Source organism: Penicillium macrosclerotiorum (assembly GCF_028827735.1).
Source record: "Penicillium macrosclerotiorum strain IBT 26536 chromosome Unknown utg000010l_segment0_segment0, whole genome shotgun sequence".
Classification (NCBI taxonomy): domain Eukaryota; kingdom Fungi; phylum Ascomycota; class Eurotiomycetes; order Eurotiales; family Aspergillaceae; genus Penicillium; species Penicillium macrosclerotiorum.
In genome coordinates, this window is record NW_026643089.1 from 2,811,401 (window position 1) to 2,833,055 (window position 21,655).

Below are 21,655 nucleotides of genomic sequence, written 5' to 3' on the forward strand. Positions count from 1 at the left end.
CTCGGGGTGGGGTAGCGAAGCAGGTGAATGAGTACAATGCAGGACCTAGAAACAAAGAGGAGAAAAATTTACAGGGGTGATGATTGACGAATGAGAGGCAGAATCTGAGGGTGATTCTCAGTTGGAGGGGGTTGTTGAAGATGAGAGCGCAGGCGGGTGTTCGTTGGGTCGAAGCGGTGCGGCCCACGTCATTCCCCACCGGCACTACACTGACGGGTCTTGGACTCGAAGGACTAAGTGTGCTTCGTATGAAAGCTGCCATCCCTCGCTCAACAGATTAACAGTTCATGAATACAGCCCCCTCCCCCCCCGCCCAGCGGCCTTCAGAAGGCTGACAGGGTGCATCATTTTGGCCCATGGAAGGTGTACTCACCAGTCTCCAGACCCCGAGAATCCAAACCAGGACACAAATACGCCCAGCCAGTGTCATAAGATATGTGGGATTAAATTTCACAGAAAACACAGGGTGTGTATGTGGAGCTTGTTTCAACCAAAATACAATAGTTGTTGTATGTTTCATTTCATCTTGATCAGGTCAAAAGGTCATAGAAGCTGATCTTCGGCTCGCGTTGCTCAAATGGAGCAACAGACCTGGTGTTCTTCAGAGTGTTGGCAAATTCAGATCGATCTTATTCTACCCTCTTCACCTTCTCTCCAATCATGCATTAGCCTCACTTTTTCACGTTTAAACATACAGAGATATTCAATGTTTAGCTGGCTGTCCGCCATTCTCATCTTCCACCGCAGTACAAACAGAAGAGATTTACTTTACCCAATCTCGCGTCGATATAGACTATTACCACCTTTCTTCTCCCTTCTCTTGAGCGTAAGTCAATGACTGCTTATATACTCCCAATGGTCTTTGTAACGACTTTCATATCCGTCGTAGACACTCGTACCCAACAGATAATTCCAAATACCTAACTAAATTCAACTTTGACCAGTATACATAACCTAGAGGTAGCCTTAAAATCCTGGTTGTGTCGCAAGAAAGCCAACAACAACACCTGAAGGCTTCCTCATTTCTTATGCTGAAAGTCCCAGTGTTATTTCTGACTCTAGGAAGTCCCGCCTGTGAGCCTAGTGCTAGACCAGTAATAGATCATCACCTGCGACCGACTGACAATTAGTATATGGCAGGCCCTCCGCTCTTGGTATAGATACTAGATAATTGCTCAATTCAGCTAGACAGGAACGCTATCAAATATAGTGACAGAATTCTCAAAGCAGATTGCATGACATTAAGTCGTACGAATATAAGATTTCACCATCCAATATTATATGTAAAGAGGTTTGGGGAAAGATTGATAAGTTCTAGATATTGCGGTGGGGAAACAGCCTACAATAGCATGTGCCTGATCAGAGGATGTCTTTCATTTTACACAATCTTTACAGATATAGCATCACATCTCTGATAGGGAGAAATATCACCCCGCTGCTCTTCACGCTCAGACAGCGTCTGTTTCCTCTTTTGGAGGCCGCCCTTCATCGTGGTGTGTGGTGGTGTGTTGGCTGATCCGTCTCACCCTGCCTGCATTTCAGGCTTGCTTTAGAGCGCTCTGGTTCAGTATTTTGGTCCATCGGCAAGCGGGTCATCCGAGTGTAAATTTTGTATTGCATCAGTTTCGCAGCTGCTGTTTGCACAAGGCGCATATCTATCGGACTACGGAATCGTTGGGTGAGGAGTGGTCCTGACTTCAATGATAGACAACTCTAATTTCAGACGTTTATCTTGGAATAACTAGCCTGTCACTTTGTATGGAATATAGGAGAAAGAAAGATATTGTGAAGCGTTTGGTCGAAGGTAATGTATCGAGAGCCGTTAGTAGAAGCTTCCAGTTCAACGCTCACGTATCGTATTGTTGCACTATACCACGAAAGATCTAACAGCACTGGTGACTGCCGTGCACACACACTGCGGTGCGCTACCTTGCTGGCCTCGACCTACCGAAATTAAAGCAGGATTGAGTCATAAGTTACTGTTGTTACGGGTACCCGTTTTGGTCGCTGGGTCGGGTTCTTAAAAGAGGACCACGGGTTTGCTGACTAAGACCCGAACCGGCCCATGGGCAAGGTTTGGGTTCTGGTGAGGCCTAGCTCGGGGACATCCTGGGAGCTTGGTAGCCACTCCTGCACTTCCTACGTTTAACCTTGGGTAGGGAATCTATCTTGGATGAGCTTCCTATTACACACCGCTTAGTTCCACATTAGGTGGTCATCCATTTTATACTTCGATGGAAATCTAGACCATCTCGATCCATAAATGACTTTCCCTAAGAGAACCTTAAAAGTATGCATCATCGGGGCTTAAAGTGTCTACATTTCTTTCATTAAATTTATTTCATGAAGCTGTGGCGAAGGCCGTAGACAATGACCTTTAGGTTTGACGTTTGCGGTATTGAGGAATGTCGAAAAGCTATACGCCAACTAGATGAATCCGATAGCCAAAGTCAAGCCTTATGATGGTGACGTCAATACCTGTGAAGCAATAATAAGTATAAAAATATAGACCCTGAATCGTCTAGCTAACTATTGATGCTATTGTATATCATGTCTCATATTATTTATTACCAGGCATTGCCATTACTATCCAAGTCCCACACCATCCTCTCCGCTTACCTCCCGCCTCTCGGCAATATAGCTGGCCTTCTGACGTATTGTCATCTGGTTGCTCACAGTTGAGAGAGTGCTGCTTTGAACAAGAACTAGTGGCCATGGCATCGTCTACCGCCGAACAAGCGCCGGTTAAACTTCTTGCGATAGATGGCGGAGGGGTTCGGGGGCTTTCTGCCTTGGTTCTTCTGGAGCAGGTGATAGATATATCAAATAAAGAGCGCGAAAAACGGAACCTTCCGCCTCAGGAGCCATGGGAAATGTTTGATATGATTGGAGGAACTAGCACAGGAGGGTTAGTTTCCCTGATATAGCTTTCCCCGCTAGATCAGAGCTCAATACTCTTAGCCTGATTGCGGTTATGCTTGGACGATTGCGAATGTCTATCAAAGACTGCAAGGCCGCATACGAGAACCTCGCACAACGTGCCTTCACAGAGAAAAATTTTATAGGTCGAGTGAAAGGCACGGTTACCGTCGGACCTCAATTCGAAACTCAGCCTCTAGAGGATGCTATCAAATCAATCATTGGTGACGAATGGGAAACAATGCTCTTTAATGAGGTTAACATTGGCTGTCGAGTGTAAGCTGTTTGCCAATTCAGCTAGGCAAAGCCTACCGATACTGTACTAAAAGCCAATAGCTTTGTCGTAGCTCACCTTCAAGAAAGCAATGAAGTAGCGATATTAAGAAATTATCGAAACTTTTTTCGATCGAAGGCTGAGTCAGATATACTCCTACCTCGTTAATCTCGCCTGAAAAGTAACTCAGATCTTTTTGTTCAGGCTCGAAACGATGCATATCTGGCAAGCCTGCCGGGCGACATCAGCGGCGCTAACATACTTCAAGCCGATCAAGGTTGATGGCAACACATATTCTGATGGTGGCCTTCTGTACAACAACCCTGTTCAACTTCTTCATAGCGAGGCAAGTGAAGTGTTCGAGGGAAGAGATCAACTCATCGTCAGTGTTGGGACTGGCCTTGAGAAAATTATGAAATGGCAACCGTCTCTTGCCACGGTCGCCGAGGACTTAGCCCGTCTCGCAACAGAAACGGAAAGAACTGCCGATGATTTCTACAGAAGAAATGGAGCAGAGGCTGCGAAAGCTGGCAGATATTTTCGTTTCAATGTACCTGGGCTTGGCGACATAGGACTCGAGGAGTCTGGGCAGTTGCGTCACATAAAGCGATTGACTGATCGCTATATAAATCAAGCGGAAGTGGGTTATAAGGTCGACTCCTGTGCTAAGCAACTCACACAAGGTGTGTGCGCTCTGCTCGATGTTCCTACGCCCCTTCAAGATTTACCAAACAAAGATTCAAGATCCCGGGCCAACGATCTAGAGGAACGATTGCAGAAGCTGAAGGAATCTTAATATGTGCTAATCCGGTCTCTAATCTGGAATCAACGTTGAATTCTTCACGGTCACTGCTGATTGAAGAAATACCTAGACACGCCAATCCTCCAACCAACCCCCCAGCCAATCCCCCCATCAATCCCAGCAGTTGAAGCAGGAAAGATTTACCGCCTCTCTATTACTGATGATGAGACCCTGACAGTTGTGAATCTCGACGGAGATGTGAAGCTGAGACCTCGAAATGACGAACACTCGCAGAAATGGAAAGTCGAAACAGCCGACAAGGGGACTTTTGGATTTAGGAACATGTATAACGGGGGGTTACTGGGGGTTAATGGGGGTGGCTGGGTTGGAGCTGGTACGTATGAGCTCGGAGGATGGGAGAAGTTCTTTTTGATTCCTGCTCAGCACGGGCATCGATTTATAGTTGCTCAGTGGTGGAAATTCCAAAGACTACCTCTCATGCAGTTGGCGGATTACCTAGAAGTGCCACGTCTCTTTGGCCTCGGTGGCAGCGGTGGTAGACATGCTACTATTATTATTACTGAAATCAGAGGTTGAGTTGGAATTTCTCTGTTGTTTCATTTGCCTGTGAAGCATGAACTTGGCCGAGACCCCGTTCCAGGATATCTAAAATTGACTTTCTGAAATGGATTCTGACCTGGCTACGAAGCTTGCCAATAGGCATTGTTATCCAGTCATCGCAGGAACATCAATGAACATCATTGCTTTATGGTGCTAGACGCCAATAAGGAACCTATGTGAGGTAGTACCAATTTAAGACGTTCGCCAACAACAAAAGGACGCCTAAAAAACGCCAGGTAAGTTGAAGCTATAGCTGACAGGGCCAGTAAACTGAAGAACACGATCAGGGTGTTTCTTAAACTACAAACCTAAGCCCTTGGCAGTATTACCAAGAGTCTTGGTCCGAGTTACAGATGTAGTCAATTCCTGAACGCTAGCACAAGGGAACACGCTATAAACATGGATGATTGAATATCATGAGATCCAAAATCGGGATCCGCACACAGCGAAGCTGCTCTTATTACTTGCGTACTTCGATTATTGAGATATCTGGTATGAATCGACAATAAGCAGCCGCCGTAGCAAATTTTCCTATTTAGCTTGAAAGGTCTATATCAAGCGGTCTTGCATATAGAACCGATTACTGCTTCATCCTAGTAGATAGTCTCAGTAGCGGGTTTAGCTAATGTTTTCTGTTCGGTTGGGGCATAAAGTAACTTCCATTTGGACTATATAGAACGTATCTCAGAATCATTCACATCGCATTTATTTCCAATCTTTATTGAAAATGATGGTATTTGGCGAGGTTGGGAGAGATCTGACCTTGATAAACAAGGGGACGACTCTACTGAAAAACCGATGTACGTAATGTTATTATCTATTGAACATCCATGGACCTTGTCTCTACAACTATCCACTGCTTTTGTTTTCTGTCGGAAGCGAGGTAGATCTCAATACCGGGAATTCTCCACATGCATACATAGGCGTCGGCGACATACAGGAATACCCAAGTTTCTACCGCGTTGTATATGAAAAGCAGGGTAGCCCCGGATTGCTAGTGCCGTAATGCAGTAATGGAAGAAGCAGGGTATTGTTCAACCAGCCCTAGCGAGAGATTGGCATCGAGAGATTAATTTTAAAAACACCGTCAATGTGATAGGCGGATTGCTATACCAATAAATACCAAATCCTGCCTAATCCTATATTTTCTGAGAGGTAACTGAAGGTCAGGTTACATGGAAACTTGCATAATTCTATCCTCTACCAGTCAAGACGTGATGGACCAATGATTGTTAACCGTCAACCGCCCTGACTCCCTTATGCGTACCAGATATACCCGTTGCTAGGTCTGTCAAATGGCTGTATGCTTAGAGCAGCAAGAGGAGTTGGGCGAGCACCAGCGTGCTTCTTCACGGGATCTTGACTAGGTGCAGGGCTAGCACTAGAAGAGGAGGTATACAGGCTTGTCCTAAATCCAACGTAAAAGCGAAACAGAGAGTCCAGCACTTCTATCGCAATGGGCTGCCTCCAAAAAAGTCTCCCGCGCCGGGGCCAGAGAAAGTACCATTGCTCGGTGTCAAGGCGATTGATCGCCGGAAAGCCTGGCGGGGAGTTGTAGGGGCGCTTGTAGGTCCAGGCGTTGTCACAGCCGCACTAGTTGAAACGGTCGATACGGCAGCAGCAGCGTCTCCACTCGCATTAGGAGTACTAGGAGTATTTCGGCCGCTGTTGTTCTGCATCGTGACTGCAGTGCCGGGGCGGGAGAGCACGGCAGCAGTTCCTCCGTTCTTGGGAGGAGGTCGGAAGCCTAGCTTCGAGCCTTCACGGAAGATTTCTTCTAGAATTTGAGCAACAATGCCTGCATCTTCGTATTCTTGGAATTTTTTCCAGAGACGCAGCGCCATTCGGGCATCTTCAATGGAATCGTGGCCATGGACAATTTCCGTAGTGGGCTCTTCCTGGATGAACTCCTTGAAAACGGCCCAAGCAAGATAACGCAAGCTAAGACGGCGGTTCTTACCAGGGTGAAAGAAAAGGTATTGGGTATCCACAGTCTGAGACTTCGGGACTTGGATGTTGATTTTGCGGAAATCAGAGGCCAGACCATGCCCCACGAATACGCAGCCGAGGTTCAGAAGGAGCCAGAGCTTTTTGTAGGCGGCCTTGAGGGGAACCAGGTTATGATCGCTGGTGCGAGGGTCCAGATCTCCAGGTTTGATGCCGGAGTATTGGGTGACATAGTCAACGATCGGCTCTCGAATGGTAATATAGTCGTCGATGAACGGAACGCCCTCGTGAACCCCTGAGCCTCGCAAAACGGAAACTCGCGCAAGACCGCTCTTATTGGGCCGCACGATCTCCTGCGATCCGTCTGCTTTAACGTCAATCTCGGCCTTTTCGAGGTCGACGAATTCGGTGTCGAGCGCCAGAGGTGTTCCAGGTTGCGGCTTCTCTTCTTCGGTGAGGGTGCGGCATGATTCCACTTGATGGCCGCCATTCAGAGACCACTCGCGGAACAGTAGTGTCGTATCGAGAGAATTCTTCCATGAATCGTCGACCGAGTGGCGAGCATCCCTAACTTGAAAAGCCAAGACACAAGGCTGCTTCCAAGGCTGTGTAAACCGCAGAGCTTCATCTTGATCCACCTCTGTCACTAGAAAGTCGTTGAACAGATGCCACCTATTGTTTAGTCCCTGCTTCTCTTTCTCAGAAATAGAGACATTGATAAAAGAGACCAAATGCGGCTTCTGGTGCTCGGGAATATCAATTTCCGATACCAGGCCGACTAGATCATACACTACAAGGCCAGGGGTATTATTCTGTTCGTGTAACTTGAGATCCTCGCCTTCAAAACACAGGACCTGCCCGTTGTCGATGACCACGCCAACCGCTTCGGGTAGCCATCCAGGAATTGCCCACAATCGGCGGCAGATAGGATTTGTCAACGCCGCATTAAGCACGAGAACAAGGGGCATACGATGGACAGTTTTCCGTATCATCACTTGCTGGTATCGGCGACAATAATTGCACCATCCTCGGTTCTGTGTCTCACGCTCAATGCTCGCACGTAAGATGCTTGAGAATCGGAAGGCCGGGTTGCGTCGCGCATGCTTCATATCCAAATTGGGATACAAAAGTTCGTTGGCGAGGGAGTTGCCCGGTCGCACGGTCTCATTCTGGCAGAACATACACCGAATAGACTCAGAGGCGATAGTGGCAAGACGTTGGTCTAGTTCTTCGGAACTAGGTTGAATCATGCGAAAGTCGTGTGCGATCTGCGTTAAGAAGAAGCGATTTACAGCCTGAATGGCCGTCGAGAGGGATTTGTTGGTCAGGTTCTCTTCCAAAAGACCCAGGTTAGACGCTTCTCGGAAACTGCTAAATGTCTTTAACAAATTGGTAGCTTGGCAGTTCTGGCCATTGGCTTTCTCTAGCATGTCGAACAGGTAGCCTAATTCGCACAGAAGACAGTGTTCGAAAATACAAGATCCAGCGGCATGAGTCAAAGCAAGATTTCGAAATAGAGGAACAAACTTGAAGAGCTGAAGAAGAGAATTTGTAAACGAGTTGGCAATGTGGGTTTCGAGGCCGGAAAATGTGGTCTTGTTATAAAATCTGAAGTAGTGTCAGCTCAACTGGGAACCAAAAGATTCCTTACAATCTGAGATGGGATAGACGTACCGAAAATCAAAATCATCGACACCGAATCGGCTATACTTGATCTCCACGTTACTGTACTTGAGCAATGGGTCATCATCACTCTCACCGTTGATCTTCGCGCCAGCCAATGCCTCGGCTGCGTCACTAACGGAGCCTTTGGAATCCGACTTGCTCTGATCCCGAGCTTTCTCGCTCAGGAACTTTGGAGCAATAAGGGACGGCTCGGCTGTCGCCAAAGCACGTGTATTTTCAAGTTGATAACGGCGAGACTTTCTAGGGTTTGGTGCGTGATGGCCGACCTCTGCCTGGCGTAGATACGGAAGCAGCGACTGATCTAATTGAGGTGGTGGGCTGCCGACCTCGAACACAAGATGACTCGGCCATGCAGAATAGAGACGGTCGTGATAGTATGGAAGTCCGACCATATTGAGTGGCGTTTCAGGAGACCAGTCAATTGGTGGTGGCCGTGTCGGTACATCTGCGAACTCGGTCTCTTTGCTCATCTCATTGAAGTGGATCTTAGCCGGGGATCCCCAGAGATGAATGGAACATTCAGCATCATTAATGGCCAGCGCTTCCCCCGATGGGGAAAGATCAAGCCCTAGCATCAGGGATACATTGGCTTGTCGAAGATTGATCGCATTCGGATTCATAAGATCCACCACCTGAAGTTGGCCAGTCTGTGAAGCGACAAAACTGGTCGTATGGAGTTTAGGGTGCATGCGGACATATGCTGCGCCTGCGTGGAATGGTATCGGGGGTAATGGCGATAATGTCTTCAAGTCATACACATTGGCCAGGGGATCGACGATGGGGGAGCCGAGATGGCGGACAGAAAAGCCACAGGTGACCAGCAAGTCATTGCGCGCATCCATGTCATTCACAGCAGTCCCATGGGCCTTCCATGACTTGACGACCTTGAAGTCCGTTAGGCTGAGCGCGTTCACCGATCCGGTATCCGTAGCCGCGCACAGATAACGGCTCTTCTTCATGAGGGTATAATTATGATCGGTATCCAATTTCTCCACGATTGTGCCTTTATCAATATCAACCGTGAACATCACACGCTGGCAGCCTGCCACAAGAATCCGATTCGTCTGCGCCGTAAAGCTCATGCAACGAAGATCAACCATCTCCTCGTGCGCGAGATGCCATTGCGTCAGGCCACGGCGCGTGATCATATGCACACTCTTTGAGGACAGCGAGATTACACCACGTTCATGGAAAAGAATCTGCCGCACCATACCCTCCGAGACTGGGTGTGCTCGTACAGAGGTATACCGTTGCAAATCGGGTCCGCAGAAAGACGATATTCTGCCCTGAAGAAACAAAACCATGCCACATTAGCCCTTTCTTTCAGCGCCTAGCGTTCCAAGCCACACTTACATATTCGTTTCCCGTCCACAAAAGTTCCATCACATCATCAAATGCCACCGCCGTCGCAACTGTAGGAAGTCCATGCGGACTCGGCGGCGGCATTGGAATGCGTGCCAGCTCATCCCAGTCGGCCTCCATGGCGGTGGCAGCCTGATCCGGGTTAAGACCGGAGATATACTGGCCTGTGCACCTAGATAAAGGTCTGAATGCTTTTTAAGGAGTGCAAACTTCACCCTGATGGAAAAACACCGAGGCCAAGCATCGTCTGCGAGGGGAGACGCGATTGCGGGGAAGCTATCCAGACGAGGTTGAATCGAATCCAGGCGGTGTGCAGCGCGTATAGTCAGTAATCCAGGTTAGGGTTTATCGTAATAACACACTCCCTGGTCGTCCCCAAACAAGACCTATGGAGATGTCCGAGTCGATCGGAAGTTGCTTGTTGTTCGTGAACTTGGAACTGCCACGGGACTGAGGTGCCTATGATCACGTGATATTGTCCGATAACGCCTTGAGGGTAATAAGATGAATCTAAAGACTTTGTAGTAGCGAGATTCTTCAAGAATTCAGTCTTGGGAATCATTTAATCAAGAGGCTACTAGTCACCCTTTGAACATCTATTGTATGAGGCGTATTACCCATTACCAACTTGCTTACAACTAGCATCTGAGAATCTGTGAAAATTGCAGGATAATCAAGGTGATTAGGGTTCGCTGTAGATGCTGACTCGAGAACGCTCCCTTTCTATTGCCTTCAGGAGACTCGGCGTTGAGTATCCCAGTTTTGGGATAGGAGGAGCAGGAGATAAAACGGTGAGACTAGATGGAAATAATTACAATGGTCATGTACTGGTATAGAGATAACTGCAAGAAGCAGGAGCAATCATATTGCTAATGAGAAACCCCGAGGTATAAAAGAGCATATGTACTGGCATACAACTTAAACCGGCTGTCAGAAATCAGCTAAATACACGGCAGACAACAACAAGGCTCAGCAACTTAGCGGCGAAGGTGAATAGAAAGAACAATCCAATATCCAGCCGGGAGATTAAGCGCCACATGGCAGGATTCGATATCTATTACCAGCGGCTGCCAGGGACGGCCTTTTCATGATTTTCATCCTATCTGTAGAACGAAGCTGGGTTCGATGCAGCAACACCACCCTGAGGTGGTTGGTAGGCTTGGTATTCCCCGGCAACAGGAGGTGCTGATGGAGCTGGATTGAACGCAGTGTATTGCTGGGGAGCTGGGGCAGTGCCAGGAATTGGGGGTGGCTGGTGTGATGGAGGGGCTTGTTGGGGAGCAGGGGGAGATTGAGGGTATGGGAGTTGCTGTGGCGATTGCTGAGGCTGCTGGGGTTGCTGAGGTGGCTGCTGGGGAGGATATTGATGGGGGGATTGTTGGTGCATTCCAGAAGCAGGCGGCAATTGAGGTGGATTGTCGGTCGAATAGACTGAGGGCGAGTAGTCATCTTGTGCCGATTGCTGCTGCTGCTGCTGCTGGAATTGCTGGTGCGCGGTTGGCGGTACTTGACCAGTGGGAGCGTAGGAAGAATGCATAGCGGGCGCAGGGTGCTCTACCGGTGAATCATAAATGGACGTTCCCAGTTCTTGCGGATGGTCGTAGGTAGATTGGGGACGGTGGTGCACAGAGGCATACGGATCGGACGCAGGGGTTTGCTGCGGAGTCGGCTGCTGTGCAATAGGCTGCACTCCAGCAGCAAACTGGGAACGAGGATCAGGCGAATGGGATGCAGGACGATATGGCATCTTTTGTTCCGCACCATAGTATGCGTTGGGTTGTGACTGCGGGAGTTGTGTTTCTAACAGTCCGGTTAGTGATTTGCTTGCCAGGAATAAATGTTGTACAAACCTTGAGGTTGCGGGCTGAAATATCGCTGGTCTGGCTGGGGAGGGGCTTGAGGGTATCCAACAGGAGCAGCACCAGGATAACCGTATTGAGGTTGTCCAGGCCGACCATACTGAGGTTGTGTCGGATGTGCCATCGAAGCCTCTAGCAACGACTCATAATCCCGACGTGCCTTGATAAACTTCTCATTCAGTTGAGTGAACTCATCTATAGGAAAGTCAACCTTCATCCAGCACTCCAAGTGGCAAAATAATGGAATCTTACCCTTCTTCTGTGAATACTTGCCAATGAGTTCAATCAGCTTCGGTCGGATGGCAAGCGTAGAGTGGTAGAGGGTGGTGATCTCCTCGTTCTCTTGGACATTGAGATCCGAGCTTCGAGTGCTGAGAAGTGTCAGAAGCTTCTCAACATTTTTAATCTGGCCAAACACTTCTCCCTCCATCTGCAGCTCGCGCTGTAGCTCTTCCACAGTTGGGTCAGGGAGCTTTTCCACATAGTTGAGCGGGAAAATGCCTGTCTGGCCACGGAGAGAACCTTTCCACCAATCTTTGTAGACCGACTCCAAGACAGCAATAGTATCTCCTTTACGAAACAGAAGCTCTCCGGGCTCGGAAGGCTGAAAGTCAAATAAGGCTCGAACTCGAGACACTGTGACTGCCGATGTGCCTGATGGAACAGGTTGAGAAGCACCAAGCTCTCCTTGAGGAGCCGCAATCGGAGTAGATGCAGTCGCTGCCGCGGCCGCGGAAGATTCGCCTTGAGAGGTAGGCCCGGTGGAGCTTTTGTCCTTGATGGAAAGTGCAAGTGCCATCTGTAATTCTTCCTCCTCCTTCTGGCGGTCGACAGCTGTGATCGCACTTTTGACAGGCTTCGATGGCGGCTGCAGGTTCGGATCTAAAACGCAAGAAGCAATTAGTCACTGCCAATGAGCCCTATCACAGTGATTCAAATAGTCATTACTTTGAGTTTTAAGTTTCATATACGCTTGTTCCATGATACCAAAATCCGGGTTGGAGGAGAACATCTCTGTCCATTCCTCCATCCGCTCAAGGATCTTCGATTTCACTTGTTGATGCGTATTCTAGTCAACCCGGAAGATGTTAGAAGGACTCTGCCCCTTCGATATTTAAATCAGGCATGCTCACACGGTCGGCTGCCAGACGCAGCAGTGCATCAGTAAAGCTCCTTGAAGCTAACTCGCGATGAATTTTCGGTCCACAGTTCTGCGCCAGAGAGTTTCCAAGCTAAAGATCCAGGTTAAAGACCTTAATCAGCTATTTGAGGCGCTTCGAGTAAGCTAGGAGTAAGTTGCGAACCTCCAGAGTATAAAGCTGCACGTTGGCGTTTCGATGAGCCAACCGCTTGATCATGGCCGCGACTGCTTCCTTCGCGCTATAGAACAAACATAATCAGCGACCGATTCACCCAGGTATCTAATCATCCATTTTCCTTTCTCAAACAAGGAGAAATAGGATCCACGTACCCAGATTCTTCCGCGCCAACTTTGTCACAGACATCCTGCAGGATAAAAACAAATCAAATCAGTTCTTAAGGCCCCCGGAGCCTCTTCGGCCCAGCACAAGTGGATCGCGGCATGGGGGAAGCGCACCAGGATATACTCCCAATTTTCGGAGGTCAGGTTCTCGTCCGTTGCCTTGGCTGTGTAGATGGTTGTCTATATTAGCAAACGCTTTCGACTTTCAGGATCTCCTGCGCCATGATTCAACCCCAGCCCACAAGCGGAGTTGCGAACAGCTGGAAGAGCAAGCCCAAGGACAACGATAGTCCAATATTACTCACCGACGGCATCGTCGAATGCGTTCTGTTGCGCGCGAAACATTGCCACGGTAATTTCCAGCGGAAGACCGAGCAGTCACGGGTTGACCGGGAGAGTAGGTCGTCGGGGGAATCAGGCACCGTTCGTCGGCCTGACACTGTGGATCGGTCACTTTTCCCGTAGCCAACGTCCACTGAATGGATATGTACGATGTGTTCAGTCGACTCAAGCCGAATCCTCCAATCCAAGGTCCCAGAGCTGCGTCGCTGGTCGGCGGTCGTAGTTCAGCACCAAATGCGGGGAGCAGGTTGGGAGACCAGGATGCGGGCGATGTTTGGGGTTGTCGGCAGACCGCTGAAATAAGTTTATGGCGATGAAATGCGGTATATGAACGAGGGCAGAAGTGAGTGTCTGGAGCTCTCGTTGCTCTTGTTGTTGAATAGGAGGAGTGTTGGCGATGACCTGGGAAGCAGGACTGCTGGTGTTCTTGAAGTGTCGGGCGGACGCCTGAGTCAGCAGGGGCAATGACGACGGTGGGTGAAGAAGAGCTTGCGACAAGCTCCGATATTCTTAGCTCGCCCCATGATTATCTGGCTGCCTTGAGGATTGAAATCCCTTCGGGGGGATTACGTGTGAGGAAGTGCACATTTCCTCTGCCCGTGTTTAGGCTTCTATATTTGCCATTTTACCCAATCGTCAGTTACTTTCGCTGGCTCCATTAACTCTTCTCGACATTTTACTCCTCCGCACCGCAATATATATGTATTGATCCTGCCAACATCATGAATCTCTTTGGGCACGTGGAGCTATAGACAGAATGAACAATCCAAAAGGCCATCCAATGTAAAATGTATTTGATATAATGTAATCAAAATGAAATAAATGTACTATCACACGAAATAAGAAGACCTGGTCAGAAAGGACCTCTTGCGATCCCAAACGCCGAATGCGACGAACAGCGCACTCTAAATCCCCGAAGCGAGGTCGGTCAAGTAATATAACGCACAAGGGCGGCGAGACGACCATCCACCCCAAACACCACTTGAGACCACTTTCAAATCACGCAGAGAAGATGCTGAGGGAAGGGAGAGGGGGGGGGGGGGGGATAGGACTACATGGATGCTACACAGGTGATCCCATTGCTCCGGGACCGGCAAGGGGATAGAAAAAGAAAGAGAAGAAAAGAGGCCGGTGCAGTAGGTAAACAGACAGGCCCAGGCCCCCAAACACAGGCGTATGGGATCAGATCATTTTTCATCACGAAAATAAAATGTGAGGTGTTCATCAGGAAAATAGGAGGATAAACAGGAATAAAATAATCAATACAAGATGGGACTCCCACGGCATGGAGATGCGAAATAATGGCATGCCGAGGATCTAGAAGAAATATCGGGAGTGATGGGGTATCTGAACGAGACGGGAAGAGTGATAAAACAAGAGACGAGAGAAAAACCGAAACAGATCATTGAACAAAGGGGAATCGGGTCATCTAAGCACCACCTTTCTGTGCCTTCTCCTGGGCTCGGCTCTGCCGAGCAGCCTTGACCAGAGGGGCAAGGTGTGTGAGTGGAGAGCAAAGGCCCATAAAAGGATGCTATAAAAGAGCGAATTAGCACTCAAATCCAGGAATACATTGGGAAGGAGAACTTGGAGCGGAACTAACCTTTAACAAGTCATGAGCGGACGCTCGCTTCTCCGGATCGACCCTGAGTGCCAAGTGGAGGAAATCACGGAAGATGTGCGACAATTGATGCTCATCCTTGATAGTGGGAGTACCGTTGGTGGCGATCAGATAAAGAGCGCGGAGCGGGGATTCTGTCAAATATGGTGGCTCGCCCTCGATCATCTCAATTGCCATGATTCCCAGACTCCAGATATCGACCTTGCGGCCATACTCCTTACGAGTGACCACCTCGGGAGCCATCCAGTATGGAGTACCGACCATCGTATTACGCTTGTTATGCGAGTCATTGATTTGAGCACAGAAACCAAAATCGGCTGAAGAATGGTCAGACTTGCCAATTGCGCTTGCACGGGATGAAAGAATGGAATCGAGAAATGCTTACTTAGCTTGATGTTGCCTTCCAATGACAGAAGGATGTTATCAGATTTGATATCACGATGAATAACACCCTTCGAGTGAAGGTGTTGAAGACCACCCAGAGTCTAGAAGAAGCGAAAGAAGGAGATGTCAGAAAAGGGGTCCCACCAAGAGAATTTGGAGAAGTTGAGAAAATTGAGAACGTACCTCTCGGCAAACGGCGGCGATTTGCCCTTCGCTCATGATGTTGAAGGTAACGACATCCGTAAGGCTGCCACCTTCCATATACTCCATCACAACCCACAGATCCAAACCGTGGAGATAACTATCGAGGAAGTTGACAATATTCCTGTGCTTGCTATCCTTCATCACCAGGATCTCATTGATAATTAAATCTTTCTTCGGCTGAAGGTCAAGGTTCATCTGCTTGATGGCCACACAGTTGTTGGTGCCAGTCTCATAGGCGGTGAAGACACCACCAGAAGCACCTTGTCCAATCTTGTTGAGGTTGTAATATATTTGAGTAGGGTCGCCTGGGCGACAGATTGCCAGCAGGCGCTGTCGAACGTCCATCGCATTGCTCTGACGCTGACGCTGGCGAGGCCGAGCAGCAGGGGGCGCGCGGCTGCCCTGGGGTGGTGGCGAAACAGGCGAAGAATCCGCGGGGGAAGGACCGGTATTGGTGGCCAAGGTGAGAGGTTGTTGTTGTTGCGGCTGCTTTGCTTGCTGGCGTTGGCTGGTACTCCGATCCAGCTGTTTCGATGCAATGGCTTGCTGGGCAGCGGCCATCACTTGCTCCTGGTGCTGTTGATATTGGGTCGGAGAGGCGATTACGTTGGGAGTCTTGTGCGCTGGCACTCCATTCCGGGAGTTCGAGCGGCTTGGCTTGGGGGACGCTGCTAGAGGAGCGGCCTCGGGGATAGGTGGGGTGGAGAAGGGAGAGCTGTACGGGTCCTGAGGGCGCTGCACAGCACCGCCAGTGTATGATTGTGATACGGGAGGTTGTGGAGGAGGCCGAGCTGGTATCATGCCTGTCGGCGGCTTGGGAGGGGCACGATGCGGGACCAGGCCACCCAGCGGGGGAGACATAGACGCGGTCGCAGCAGCCGGCGGTAGGGTAGCTGGAGGGCCGCGAGGAATTGGCGGCGGCGACCGGGGATTTTCAAAGCTGCTTTCATGATTCTGTGGGAAACGTGGGCTTCCGGGCGGCGACGGCGGCGAGGTGCTGGTTGTATTCTTGTTCATCGTACTCGTGGTCATGCTGTGGGCATTATCGAACTTGTGCCATACTTCATCGTCATCTCCGCGGGTGTTCTTTTCATAGAATCGCATGATATCCATCATGGTCTGCGGGTGTTCCTCCTGTTCCTTCTTGGAGATTCCATTTTCCTGTAGTAAGCGCTGCCACTCCTTTGGGAGACCCGTGAATTGTCCAGTCTGATTGTCGTATCCAACATGGGTGACATGCACCGGGTTTTCGGGGGCGGAGATCTTGATGTTGCTGCGTGGGGAGCCCAGCATGCTATTGACAAAACTCGAGAAGCTGGCCTTCTTGCTTCTCCCGGTCCGGGCGGGCGGCGTGCTGTTGCCCTCGTCGGAGTAACGCTTCGATTGAGGAGGCCGTTCGGTCTCGCGATGGGCAAAGGGATCCATGCGGTTCGGGAGGGTGGTGAAGCTGGCTGATTGTCGAAGAGGTTGCCGCCCGCGTGAATCGGGACTGCTCTGGTGCGATCGCAACTCCGACGGCTGCGGCTGCGGCTGATGTAAAGGGAACGGTTCCGTTTCCGCGCTGTTCTCATCCAAGGCCCCGAGCATGCCCCGGGTCTCAAAGGAAGAGGTCGCTAATTCATCCGAGCTGTGGTCATAGGAGAAGCGATTGGAACTGCGAGTGCGGGAACGGCCGAAACTGGGAAAGTACGAGGAGCGTTCTTCGTTTGCAGGCGACGGACCGCCGCTGGTCTGGTCCAGTGAGGAGGAGGAGGAGGAACCGAAGGCTGCGTTAGATCGCGAGCGAACGTGCTCGCGACTGCCGCTGGGGGAAGAGCGTGGGTAAACGGGGGCGGAGGGATGGCGTTTCAATGAAGTGGTGCTTTGATGGCTCCGAAGAATGCGCGATCCGAAGCTAGGGGGGTCCTTGTGAAGTTTGCTGGATGGACGGCGGAATTTCAACGAGAAATTGTCTTGACTCATGGCGGGCAGACCCTGTCTCTACACGAGACAAGATTGGAATTGGGCCGAGGAGAGGGGTCAGGAGAATTTTCCAAGGCCGATTCGGGATGCGGGCTGCGTCGACCAGAGGCGGGAGGAGATTGAGGGAGAGAAACCGTCTCGGGCGGTCGGAGATGGCAGGGGTGGCAAAAGCCAAATCCTGGTCGAAAGGATGATGACGGATAAGGTGGTGGTGGTTGATGATGGTGATGGGAGGAAGTGTCGAGGGAGGTGGGATGGGGGGGGGGGGGGATATAATTAGGAGGGAGAAGGGGAAGCAAAAACCTGGCGTCCAATTAGCACGTGGAGAGCGGAGCGAAAAAGGAGTTTTGGTGGCTGGGGAGGTTTGGGCGGTTTGGGCGGTTTGGCGGGTTTGGGAGGGTTTGGACGGGTTTGGACGGGGGCGATGACGCGGGGACCCGACAGTGCAGCAGGAGGTGGACGAGCCCGTTGACTAGGGGGCTCGCGCACTAGAGGACACGAGAGACGGCACGAACGGGCTTGGACCGGTGGAGATGACGAGATGACGAGAGGACGCCCCTCGGAGAATATTCTCCCTCGCCAGGTCTTATAAACCCACGCCCGTCCGTTCCCTCGGACCCAGGATGCTACATCACCCTCGTAGGGAATCGCCATCAACAGGCGACGACTCTGTATAGGTCGATGACCTGTCAGGCTGCTGGACACAACCGAGGATTCAATCAATCCCTCGTGAATTCCGATCGCGGTCACGAGAGAGAAAGAGATGCTTTGAAATTGCCTCGCGATCATTCCCCTACAACATCACGTCTATCCGCCAACACAGGGGATCATCAGGACCTCCTCACGATGGAGAGAGCCATAACATGATATCTCGAGGCATAGAAACGAGTCCATCCCCGAAGAGGCTCTGATGTACCCAATTCTCGTTCTCCGTACTTGAGCACCCTGTCGCATGATACTAGTGAATACTGTCGCCCAAATTTTCCAGGGATATAGATTGGACCCATCGTGTAGTCTCCATTCTGATATAGAGAAGTACTGTCAACCTCGAACCTAGGTCCCATGAATCGGTATCTCACCTCCATGATGTATTCATACTGTGAAGAGCACCAGAGAATGATCTCAAGTATCGATGAATGAGAAGGATCTATGTTCCGGAATTGGTTTCAATGTGGTTTCTTCTTTCCTCTCCCCCCAAACCCCTCTGTGAATATATGTCTCTGTGTATGTGTCAGAACCGCCATTATTCTAGATTTCTAAACTTGGCCCCGCTCATTTTACTTTGTTGCCAGTGAGTGGACAGTGCGGGAAGAAAAGTGGAGACCAGTTAAGCCCAGCACTTTAACCGGACCAGAATAGCCCACCGAGTCACAGCCCGACAGGCACACGGGGTGGGCAGGTAATCTATATGGTAATTTATGACAGAGCTTGTACTGGCCCCCCACAGCGTAAGATGGGTATGACAATCATGCGCATGGGCAATTGTGTGGAATGACGCTCTCTCCCTACCTGTCCTCGAAGTATAGCCGTAGAACTCGGAGGTGAGGAGGATATCGACCTCCAATAGGTGTCTCGAATGTGCCAGGGGAGCCTGAAAATACTATAGTACCACGCCAGAGGGGGCAACCTGGAACGTTTATCTGATGTTATCAGACTTCATAGAGCATCCTTTGATTCCTGGCCCCCCGAGTTCCCTGGTCTCTTTTCACCACCCACTACCAATTGATCGTTTTCTGGGGGCCTGTGTCCCTATTTGAACAAGATAACCCAACATTTATCTCGCGAGGTTTATGCTCTTCGATTCCCACCAACAAGACAATCGTTGAAAGACGTTTATCAAACAGTGGACACTAGACCCGCCCGTCTGGTCATCTGGGCCCCCACCAACGACGATCTTACCCCTGCAAATTAATTGGCACGCCGACCTGTCGATGCATTCCGAGGTACCTGCTAGATAATTGACTTGACTGACTCCTCTTATACAAACTAGTATGCGGTCGACTGCGCTGACTCGGGGATGGGGCCAGGCTCAGCTTCGTAAGCATAAAGCACGTGAGTGTCGCCCCCCCAAAATGGCCCCCATTCGACCACATATCAGCCTTGCGCAAGCCCGCTTTTCTCTCTGACGACTTCGTGCAGAAGATCTCAAAAGACTTCCTTCGTCTTGCTGGAGTTCTAAAGATGAATGTCGAGAATCAGGACCTGGGCCTGTCTCTAGAACTGCTGACTACCAAACGGACTCGGGCCAGTAAGCCGAAAGTGCGCACTGGCTGTTTTACCTGCAAGTCAGTTTCATTACTTCCTCCCTGACTCGGCCTTAATTAAAGATAGACCTCTGAATTGGGGCCACTCAATGTTTCTACAGGGCTCGACGAGTGAAATGTGACGAAGCAAAACCTGCCTGTGCTCGGTAGATTGATCTTTTTTTTTTTCATTTGTCTTGGCTTTCCCACTTGAGCCACCCACAGCCAAGCCCTTCTCTCAGACAAGGACCGAACTAATGTTACCTGACCTGGTCCCAATAGATGCACCAGGACTGGGCGACAATGCGATGGCTATTGGTCGCGTAGTTCAACCAGCCTGTGGCCCAGAGCTTTGGCCCCAGCCCCCGCCGTCGACTCGCCCCTGGAACCACGAGCACTAGAGTTCTTCTTTATCAAGACGGCACCACAGTTGGCCGGCTTCTTTGCCGGAAACTTTTTCCAAGGCAGTGTGCTCCAGCTAAGTCTCGCCGAGCCGGCCATTCGCCAGGCCATCGCCGCCATCGGCGTGCTGCACGAACGCGCGGCAATGGGCACAGCCGTTACCAGAGACCAATCTAATAATGTTCATTTGCAATTGTACAATCGAGCCATCCGGGCTGTTCTTGAGAAGGCCAAGACGGCTGGGCCAAGGGCTTTCCCTCTCCTAGCAATGACTAATGTGCTATTTACCTGCTTGGAAATCTTTCAAGGGAACGTCACTGCGGCCTCGGTGCATATCCAAAGCGGAATTAATCTGGTGCAGGCGTGGCGTGAAGAGAATGGAAAACCAAGAAACCCCTGGGGCCGCAAATATAAGACCTTCGAATCGCGTTTTATGGAGACGGAAATTGCGCCTATTCTCAGCTTATTTAATACCAATGCAATCGAGTGCGGCGGCGGCAAGCGTACGAAATTTCTGATGAATCCACTCGATGAACATGGTAGCCTCCTCCTAGCAGATCGCTTCGAGACTCTCATCGAAGCCCGGGTCGGACTAATAGACATGATCACCGACGCGACGTCACGTTGCGTGAGATCAAATGAGAATCTCATGCACAGGCCTTCAGCTGACATTGATGTCTTCATGGTGTCTCAAAATGTCCAACGCAATCTTGAACAGTGGCAGAATAACGTTGATGACCTGTGTCGTCGGGAGTATGTCACCTGGAACAAGACCGAGCAGCAAGTAGCCAACGTTATCAAGATTATCAAGCTAAGCACAACGTTCGGTATCCGGTCTTATCAAGTGACTACAGAATCCGAATGGGATCCCCACCGTTCTGAGTACGAGGAGATCATTCGGCGCATTAAGGTGGTTATTTCTGACACAGCCCGTTTCCCCGATGACCTTTCCAGAACCCTGAGTCTCGACTGCGGCATGATATTCCCGCTCCACGCAGCAGCTTGGAAATGCCGTTGGCCGAAGGTTCGCCGCCAGGGTCTCGACCTGCTACTTCGAGTTCCGAAGCGGGAATGGCTCTTCGAAGCTCAGCACTATCATACCATCTTTCACCGCATCATGGAACTCGAAGAAGAGCACCTGAACCTGCCTTCTGGTGCAGCGCCCGACGAGAACTGGTTACCTCCAGAACATGTGCGGATCCGTGATTTCATCGTAACTGCGGACCTGGTATCGCCAGAAGAGCCTCCCACCTATAATGTGACATTTATTAGCAATCCACAGGGCCCGCAGGGCCCACTGAAATGGTTCACTGAGCCCATACGATTGCCATCTTCCCAGCCTCAGAAGGCAGCAATTCCGACCAATATGATTGGCCGCAAGCTCGAGTGGCCTGCACTAAGCTCGCTTTCCACACAGGCACTGAATAGATGCCCTTGTACTCGATAGAGAGAGAGAAAGAGATATGAGCAGGTAGAAATCAATCTCATCTTAATTATAAATACTCGAGCTGCCAGAATCCGCATGGCCCGCTTTCTTTTCATTTTGAATCTGTTGAAAAAGCCATGAAGGGCTTTGCTGGGGACGTTAACTTCACTTGTCTCTA

The 21,655-nt window shown here is 50.2% G+C and overlaps 5 protein-coding genes across 5 annotated transcripts; 2 read left to right on the forward strand and 3 right to left on the reverse strand.

Annotated features, from left to right (window-relative positions):
* Positions 1 to 2,714: 2,714 nt before the first annotated feature.
* N7462_010612 (acyl transferase/acyl hydrolase/lysophospholipase) lies at positions 2,715 to 3,989 on the forward strand (the record flags this gene model as incomplete). Its single annotated transcript, XM_057082326.1, has 3 exons — positions 2,715 to 2,908; positions 2,962 to 3,195; positions 3,398 to 3,989. 3 exons carry the CDS (start codon positions 2,715 to 2,717, stop codon positions 3,987 to 3,989), a joined length of 1,020 nt encoding a protein of 339 aa, XP_056929366.1.
* Positions 3,990 to 6,004: 2,015 nt separating this feature from the next.
* Positions 6,005 to 9,671, reverse strand: pan2n2 (poly(A)-specific ribonuclease; the record flags this gene model as incomplete). The annotated part of the gene is made up of 3 exons (XM_057082327.1): positions 6,005 to 8,111; positions 8,178 to 9,475; positions 9,543 to 9,671. 3 exons carry the CDS (start codon positions 9,669 to 9,671, stop codon positions 6,005 to 6,007), a joined length of 3,534 nt encoding a protein of 1,177 aa, XP_056929367.1.
* Positions 9,672 to 10,650: 979 nt separating this feature from the next.
* Positions 10,651 to 13,238, reverse strand: N7462_010614 (ESCRT-0 subunit protein HSE1; the record flags this gene model as incomplete). The annotated part of the gene is made up of 9 exons (XM_057082328.1): positions 10,651 to 11,351; positions 11,402 to 11,605; positions 11,663 to 12,292; positions 12,359 to 12,479; positions 12,544 to 12,642; positions 12,715 to 12,790; positions 12,882 to 12,916; positions 13,008 to 13,057; positions 13,199 to 13,238. 9 exons carry the CDS (start codon positions 13,236 to 13,238, stop codon positions 10,651 to 10,653), a joined length of 1,956 nt encoding a protein of 651 aa, XP_056929368.1.
* A 1,426-nt stretch (positions 13,239 to 14,664) lies between these two features.
* On the reverse strand, positions 14,665 to 17,406 carry pakA (mitogen-activated protein kinase kinase kinase kinase STE20; the record flags this gene model as incomplete). Its single annotated transcript, XM_057082329.1, has 4 exons — positions 14,665 to 14,769; positions 14,839 to 15,173; positions 15,242 to 15,341; positions 15,424 to 17,406. 4 exons carry the CDS (start codon positions 17,404 to 17,406, stop codon positions 14,665 to 14,667), a joined length of 2,523 nt encoding a protein of 840 aa, XP_056929369.1.
* Positions 17,407 to 19,587: 2,181 nt separating this feature from the next.
* On the forward strand, positions 19,588 to 21,498 carry N7462_010616 (uncharacterized protein; the record flags this gene model as incomplete). The annotated part of the gene is made up of 2 exons (XM_057082330.1): positions 19,588 to 19,691; positions 19,977 to 21,498. The coding sequence occupies 2 exons, from the start codon at positions 19,588 to 19,590 to the stop codon at positions 21,496 to 21,498; spliced, it is 1,626 nt and encodes a 541-aa protein (XP_056929370.1).
* Positions 21,499 to 21,655: the final 157 nt, after the last annotated feature.